The following is an 8,670-nucleotide window of genomic DNA, read 5'->3' as shown; positions in this document are numbered from 1 at the left end:
GAGTTATGGACATGTGTAGGAAAGACAGCAGGAGAGTTTTTGACCAGGCTAATCAATTAGGTCTTGGAGAGCGAGAAGATGCCCAAGGAATGCAGGGGAAGGGTACTGGTACCATAGCTCTACAAGAAGGGAGATGTGCAGAGTTGTGGCAACTATATATTTAATGTATGTATTTATTTTGCAGTGAAACAATTAAAATGATGGAATTGGAGGCAAAAGGTGGAGAAAGAGTGCAAAAGACGACCTTAGGGAATAGTGTGGAAACATGGAGAGGAGACAAAAAGAGAACAATGACCGGGACAGAGCCAAGCTGGACAATCTCAGGGACAAATGGATAAAATCCTAGATCTGTTTGGGAGACTTGTCTGCTACCTTACCAAGTTAAAGGTGTTTCCTAAATAGTAAACAGTGGGTTTATTTTTTTAATCTTCTTTGTTGAATTTAAACTTTAAAATGTCTGAAAGAAACAAAGCAAATTCATGTCAATTTGTTGAGTTTGTTTCTCATCTGAAAGTGGCTGTTTCCAAACCAGTAAGGAACAGGTTATGCTTCCTGTCTTCTTCTTTTTTACCCCGCAGCTGCTGTTGACGAAGTTGTAAAAAAGAAAATACAAATGTCTTTATTATTATTTTTTAACTCTTTTTCTGTTTTAACAAAAGGGATGAATCACATCTATGTGCTATCATTGATTAAAGGCACACAACATGTAATATATTGTTTAGATTTATTTGGGTATATGTTTTAACAATATTATTTTCCATTCATTTTCATTTATGGTAATACCCGCTGCCCTGCGATAGACTGGCGACCTGTCCAGGGTGTACCCGCCTCTGGAGAGAGGCTCCGTATAGTGCAGTCAGTAAGGAAGGAGGTGGTAAAAGTAGCCAATCCGCTCCCTCCCGCGGCTAATTTTGCTTAGGAACCCCACGATGTCCCTTACCAGCGCTAAGAACCCTTACAATCGTTTGTGTGACGTGACTCATCAGCACAGCCCCCTCACGGAAATCAACAAAAATGTCTGGAGAGAAAGGAGAAAGTACTTTGTAGTTAATTTTCAGAAGTCTATAGGCCCGGATTTGACTCACATCATCCATGAGCGTTTCCGTCACATAATGACATTTGAGTCAAAGGCTGTCCAAATTTGGCACAGCAGTCCGAAGCTCCTTTCCTATCCACTATAGAGTTCTTACTGTTGACGCCAAGGAAGGCCAAGGAACAGGAGCTAGGAATAGGATCTAGAAGCTATCATTAAGGGTATTCAGATGGAGCCGATTGCAGCTGTATGTAGCTTAGCATGATGATGTCTCTGGCAGAGTATACAGAATGTGAGCGAAATGTGTAAACCAACCAACAGTGAGGAGGTTGGTAGCCAAACAGGACATAGTAGACAGGTTTCAAGTAGGATTATTAGTTATTTTTTTGATTAATCACTTGAATTAATCATTGATTTTGACAGCATTGTCCACTCTATATAGACAGGGTGTAGTCCACTATAAGCCCCTCTGGTGCGGACAGAAAAGTATGTCCGTTTTGATGCACTCAGTACTTGGCTAGGCTCCCCTTGCATGAATTACTGCATCAGTGCATCATGGGATAGAGGAGATCAGCCTGTGGTTCTACCGAGGTGTTCAGGAAGTCCAGATTGCTTTGATAGCTGCTTTCAGATCATCTGCCTTGTCCGGTTTCTGATGTCTCTCATCTTCCTCTTACGACAGCCCAGAGATTTTCTTTGGGGTTCAAGTCAGGGGAGTTTGCTGGTCAGTCAAGAACAGGAACACCGTGGTCATTGGACCAGCTTTTGGTACCTTTGGCAGTGTGGGCAGGGGCCAAGTCCTGCTAGAAAATAAAACCAGCATCTCCATACTTGTCTGCAGAAGGAAGCACTAAGTGCTCTAGAATTTCCTGATGGATGGCTATATTGACTGTGGACTTCAGAAAACCCAGTGGACCAGAACCAGCTGATGACATGGAACTCCAAACCATCACTTCATTATAAACTTCAAGCAACAGGGATTCTGGGCTTTCCACTCTTCCCCCAGACTCTGGGACCTTCATTTCCAAATGAAACACAGAATTTACTTTCATCTGAAAAAAGGACTTTGGACCACTGAGCAGCAGTCTGGTTTCTTTTCTCCTTAGTCACTTCTGACGTTGTCTCTGGTTCAGAAGTGGCTCGACACAAGGAATGCTACATTTGTAGCCCGTGTCTAGAATTTGTCTTTGTATGGTGTCTCTTCTACCACATGTCTTCCTTCCACTCATCCAAGAGATTTTCATCTCTTGGATGCATCTGCATCTGCATCCAAGAGAATATATAAAAATGGCTGACTGAGCTAAAGTAGCAAATTTCCAGCTAAACACGACATGGCACTGTTGTCAGGTAAAGAAGTGAAATAAATGTACTCATGTTGCTTGGGTGTGTTTACATGGCATACCAAATCATTTCACTCATCTTTCCATCACACTGCTTAGATAGTGCTCTTTGTCAACAGCTGGCTTCCATAGTAACGGCCGGTTACTATGGCTTAGACCAGGGGTGTCAAACTCATTTCTATATAGGGCCACTTTGGCGTCATGAAGTCATTAAAAGGGCCGGTTGCACGTGTATAGACAATACTTTTCATTTCATAATTTCATTCCAGTTCACATAGAAGTATAAAAAATGCACAGCAACATAAAAGTAGCAACCTTAGGCCCAGTTTATCTGCAAAAAAAGTTGATATTGGGGTGAGTTACACTTACAGGAGGCACAGATTTAACCACTTTATACACTTTAAAAGGATTTAAGCCTCTACTTTATGACATGATGCCTTTTTTTTTTTTTTGGCTCTTGAGGGCCTGATTATTTACCTTGACGGGCCGGATTTGGCCCGCAGGCCTTGAGTTTGACACCTGTGGCTTAGACCATTGCTGTCTGCCAGACAGACAGTCAGCAGTCTATCCCATGGGTGCAGCCATACTTCAGTAGACATGACATAATATTCCAATGTTCTGTGAAACAGAATTTGGGATTTCATTTGATTTATGCCAGAATCATCAAAACTCACTGAGATAAAGACTTCAACTATATCACTGTCTCATGAATCTATTTAACAAGTTTCTACTTTTGAACTGAATTACTGAAGTTAATTTTCAGTTCTGTGATTTATTGATATGAATCTGTTTGTCTTAAATAACATAGCCCAGGCTCTAACTCATATTCAAGGGCAGTGGCACAAACCAAATCAATTTTATGTAAATAATTCCCACTTATAAGATCACGCAACAATTCTTTAACAAATCATCTTATGATGGGGTAATAAAACAAAAATAAAGAAATAGAGAAACAATTAAAAAAAAGTAATTTAATCTTCAGAATAAGAAACGACTTAACTTTACTTTGACCAAATTCAGGCAAGGATTTCAGTTTGCAGATGTTTTGTTTGTTTCTTGCAGATTTTCTATAAGCATTTATTCTACTGTTATGATTGTTTCAAGTTCTGACTTTTTATTGTATGAAAACCTGTTTGCTAAACAGGGAGGGGGGGGGGTCCTTTGCAACCATAACCTCGTTCGGCTGCGAGATGGAAAACAAAATGTAAAGTTCTGAGAAAAGCTTCCAAGTCCATGTTAAAATAAAAGGATAACATGCTTTATTTAAAGTAAAGTAAGTAACCAGTGTTTATTGAAAACATTCTCAGCAGATTTTGCAAGGTGAAACGCTCCAGTAGGAACCCTGTGAAGCTCTAGTGCAGTGACTGGAACATGGGTTCTATGTCCAGTTTAATTAACCTTTAGTCCCACTTATGGAGAGCACTCTGACTGAAAGGCACAGCTTCATTTTTCAAAAGATTCTGTCCCGTTAAATTAAATGTTCCGTCTCATGGGAACATGATGTTGATGGAAAAACTAAGTACATGGTGAGTTTTAGGGCAGATCAGGTTTTATTTAGGAATCATTTGTGTTGGTAGCAAAGCTTTGGTGAATTAGTGAACATGAAAACAAGCGGAGGAAACCTTTGTAGGAGCCATGTCAGATGTTCAAACAGCAGCAGGCACTCTGAGTCTGTTCTGGCTTTTCTCCACAGACCCACTCAATCACAGAAACCCACACATGGCCACCGTGGGGACCGAGAGCGGGTCCGAAACTGTTCCCATGCAGGCACTGCATCTGGTTCCGATTTTATTTAGTTTTTCCAGAAGTTCGGGTTCTGAGCCATCCTTCTCTGGAAGTTCTCATACCACTTGAGGATGCAGCTGGAGGGGATGAAGGTCTCCGTGGGGTTCGGCGTCATCTGCGCCTGGGACAGAGCGAACGATGACGCGAAGTTGTAGAGGCTGTCCAGCATCTTCTGCGTGAACTGCATGAACGTGTCCACCGTGGACACGGCGGCGCTGGACACCGGAATCTGCTGTGCCAGCTGGTCCAGAGTTTCCACGGACACGCCGACCTGGGCCACGGACGGTGACACGGAGGCCATCACGCCGAAAGGATGAGCCCCGCCCTCCCCAGTCTTGAGGCCGGAGATCTTGAAGATCGCGCTGGGCTTGTCGTTGGTGATGAAGCCGAGCAGCTGCCACACCGGAGCGCCGCTCACCAGGTCCGGGAAGGAGAAGTAGACGGCTCCTCCCATTCCGGCGGGGAAAGGCACGGTCCCCAGCATGAACACTACCACGTGGTTCACATTCTCATAATCCGCCAGATTAAAGACGAATTTATCAGAGGCGACCTGCACCGCATCAGTCTGAACCAACCTGCCGGCCACCAGACACCCGAACATCTCCGCGGACAGCTTCCAACCCTGCTAGCTTAGCCTGCAGCTGCCTCAGCCCAACAGAGCTCTAGAAACTTCTTCTACATTCATCAGACAGAACACAAGCGGCGCCGGGGAATTGTTGCCCCCTTGTGTTTGAATCATATTTTACCATGTGGGGCTATACACCCCTATAAAACGCATTTTTATGATGTAAAAAAAATGACAGCATGATAAATAATGTTTACAAAAATGATAAAAAAAATTCAACTGAAAAAGTAAACAAGTATGTCAGTAAAAAAAAAAAAGCTCCAATACATATCTGGACACCTGCGGACCTGTATATGGTTGCATGTGTCCAGATTCTTAAACTAATACTTGATATTGTTGAAGCACCTTTTTGATTGCATTTCAAGATTCTACCTTTGTAAAATTAGACATACCATAAATTGTGAAAAATCTGATTAACCTGAAATAAAGCTCAACAGTCTGTGTTGTGCTGCATTTCCTTAACATTTGCTCATTTCCATTTCTTAGTTAAAGCCACAACTTGCAGGCAGATTAGAAAGGAGGCTGCCAATGTGCCCACAGCACCAATGAAGGTGCTATTCCTTTTTGACAAGGTTCATAGTTAAAGTGGCTTAGGTTACCCTGAGCTTTCTCTGTAGTTATGCTCCTATATGCTTAGGCTGATTGAGGACATCAGGGTCTCTTTTCCTCACTGCTGAGTTCTCCAATTTGCATTGTTTGTTATTTCAACTTTAGTTCTGTCATTTTTCTCTTCGTAGTAAGTACACCTGGTCTGGTGTTCTGTTAGTGTGACACCATCCAGGGGGGCAGATCATCTGCCATTACCAGAAAAGAAAGGGGTTCCTGGAACAATGTGTGCTTCTTTGCATCATTGCATTTTTGTCTTCATGGTCCCAATCTTTTCTCTTTTGTTCAGTACATTATATATTATTTACAAAGCTAGAACCTATCATAGAAGAGATAGCGGTTGTTTTGGGTAGCACCCATGCATTCCACTCTTCTGCCCCAATTACCCAGAAGCCATTGCATATTTGTCCTGTGTTCTTGTAAGCTCTATCGGCTTAAGCCCGCGAGCCCCCTTTCAAGGGGGCTTGAGCTCTTTAGCAACAATAATGCACTTGTAGCTGACTGAGACCAACACACACTTATCATATGTCCAGATCTTCATCTGAGACTCATCTGCAAAAGTATCTACCAAATATATAATACACATTTTGTATTTCAAGAATACATTTCAGAAATAGTGCCAAATTGTGCCAAAAATTACCCAAAAGCATAGGGGTCTGTCTGGATTGTTTTTCAATCTAAACATGGAAACCTTCTCAATTGTGGACACCAAACGTGCACCAGATGTAACCAAGATGTTGTAGTTACAATTTATTGTGTTTATTTCTTTCTTTACAGCAAAGGTAAGAGGTTTTATATATAAGCGTCTGTTTTTTTGGGGGGTTTTTTGGCGAAATATCTTTTTGGGCATTTAAATCTCATTTACTCAGGCCCAGAATAATTTACCCTCAAATTTTCACATCCACTTCATCCTCCAGAACCTCTACAAGATTAACAATTTAGGCATTGTACAAATTGATTTTAAAAAGCACTCGAGAGTACTTAGGCTCCACTGACCAGGGCATTTGAGAGTAACAACACATCTAAACTTACAAAAAATGTAAAACCAAGCCAAGTTAAATTATTATTAGAGTAAATACATAAAAATGTAAAATAATAAAAAGATGACAATAAAACAGAACTACTTTTTAACTTTTTTTTTTATTTAAACGTCAGTAGCTCATTCTGGTTGCATACAAAGTTTTTATGAATGATTATCACATCTTGTCACTGTATTAGTTGTTATTTTGGTGTTTTATGCTTTGTTTTTGATCAATTTGTTAGTAAATAAAGCCTTTCGTGTTTATTTACGATTCTAACGGAAGTGTGCGTTTGCACGGCAGGGATTAAAAAATGGTAGCGGCTAATGGCTATTAGCATCTCCAAAGACTGTAATGTCGCTGGGAATACAGTATGAACATTGGTGTTCACTGAAGCGGACGCTAAACCTGCAGAGGCTCAGATGTGACCGCAGAGTTTACTGACGTAAGTAAATGTTCTGATATGAGGCTCTTAAAGTTGCTGTTAGATCGTTTTATTTAATTAATAATGGTTGGTCTTCGATCAGGCCAAGCTGCTGCTTTACTGCGAGGCATTTCAGAGGGTCAGGCTCGGTCCAGCATTATTTAATTTTAATTTATTAACTAAGCAAACTGGCATTTTGATAGTTCTGCGATAATGTCGCTAGATGGTGCCACATCTGTTTATATATGCTAATCACGTCCGGCGCTGAGGCTATATTTATCCACAAAAAGGACCATTAAAACATTGTAAGGATGGAGCCTTAGTGTATATAACCTTATTATAATATGATCAAATGTTTTTTGGGTTTTTTTTAAACATGTAATGTGGCTATATACCTTTAAGATCTAGATCTGATAAATGTTGATGGATCTTATGTAGAATGACCTCGTCAGTAAATAAGTGAACATTCTAATCTCTTCTTACAGAAAGAACAGGGAGGACAGATTTCTACTGCAATACACTGTGATCATCCCTCAGGGATCAATTTTAAGGTGTAATTGAGCATAAAATGTACGCTAATTTATTTATTTGTGGAAGGTAATAGGTGTTATGCAAATCTCTGATAAATTAATACTTAAAAAGATGCCTTTGTATGTAGTATACTTTATCGTAATATTAATATTTGATGGATTACATATCAAGGTTGGAGGAGAGAGGGGAAGCTTTCGCACTAAAGAACACTGTTCCAACTATGATGCATAGTGGTCACAGTGAGGGTCTGTTTAGCAGCCAGTGATACCTGTGTACCACACAAAGTTAAAGGAACATTCTATACAAAGGAATAACCTTCAGATTCTTTAACTGAAAATAAATCATACCAAATTGTTGTCAGTGTGAGTGTATGTTAACTTCTGATCTGAACTACATATATTGATGAGTGAGTGGAAAGCAACTAGTAAGACAGCAAATTAGATCAGCAGGATCTCTAACGAGAACTTTCCATTGCTCATGCCCAGACTGTTTACTGCATTTTCACAACCCCTCACCCACTCGTCTGACATGTTATCTCAGGAAACTGGGTAAAAAAAAAAGCACTTAAATACTCATGTTTCCATTTTATGCTCTCCTTGGAACATTTCAGGACTTTAGAACATGTGGAAAAACAGGTTCTTTCTACTTTGAACCCTGGTGACTTTGGCATATGGAAAGATACCAGCACCAATATTTATGTTGAAGGGACGCACAAGACAGTTTGGATAAATGTCTCACTACTAAAGCTTAAATCATATCAGTTTCATATCTCAGGAGAAACTAAAAGAACACACACACACACATCAGGAAATCACTGCAAGTCATTCGGCTAAGAAAACTAGCAGAAAAACAACACTGTCAAACAGAATAAAAAAACAGAGGTAGGCAAAAACATTGTCATTCCATATGTTTCAGGAGTTTCTGAACAACTCTGGAGAATTTGCTCAAAATGCAGCATGTAGAGCGAGATGCCAGAATTGTCAGACTCCTGGATAGGTCTCGAAACATCTTCAGAAGGAGCAAACGTCCAGTTGCCTCCTACTTAAGCCTGTTTATGGTTTGTGAATAAGGCATAAGCAAACAAACATGAAAGCTAACAACTTCAAGGGTCTGAGAAAAATTTAGAGAATGAATGTTCAGATTTTCATTTAGCCGATAAATATTCTCTCCCCTTGGAAAGGTAAATTCACAGATAGTTTGGATTTCTAAATAAACCGACTTAACTCTGGGGAAGGTTTTGGAAAAGAGGTGAAGATTTGATCAGAGGAAGGCCTTCCACAGGTTCTGATGCCCCAAAACAACCCAGA

At 40.5% G+C, this 8,670-nt stretch overlaps 1 protein-coding gene across 1 annotated transcript; it reads right to left on the bottom strand.

Moving 5' to 3' along the window:
- Positions 1 to 3,611: 3,611 nt before the first annotated feature.
- On the bottom strand, positions 3,612 to 4,845 carry hikeshi (heat shock protein nuclear import factor hikeshi). Its single transcript, XM_012879691.3, has one exon. The coding sequence runs from the start codon at positions 4,757 to 4,759 to the stop codon at positions 4,166 to 4,168; it is 594 nt and encodes a 197-aa protein (XP_012735145.2). The 5' UTR covers positions 4,760 to 4,845; the 3' UTR covers positions 3,612 to 4,165.
- Positions 4,846 to 8,670: the final 3,825 nt, after the last annotated feature.

Source organism: Fundulus heteroclitus, chromosome 19 (genome assembly GCF_011125445.2).
Source record: "Fundulus heteroclitus isolate FHET01 chromosome 19, MU-UCD_Fhet_4.1, whole genome shotgun sequence".
Taxonomy (NCBI): Eukaryota; Metazoa; Chordata; class Actinopteri; order Cyprinodontiformes; family Fundulidae; genus Fundulus; species Fundulus heteroclitus.
Note: the sequence above shows the minus strand (reverse complement) of the source record. Positions and strands in the feature narration are given on the sequence as shown.

Bases quoted from the DNA above. Each gene is read 5' to 3' on its own strand.
- hikeshi (XM_012879691.3), bottom strand. From the start codon at position 4,759: ATGTTCGGGTGTCTGGTGGCCGGCAGGTTGGTTCAGACTGATGCGGTG.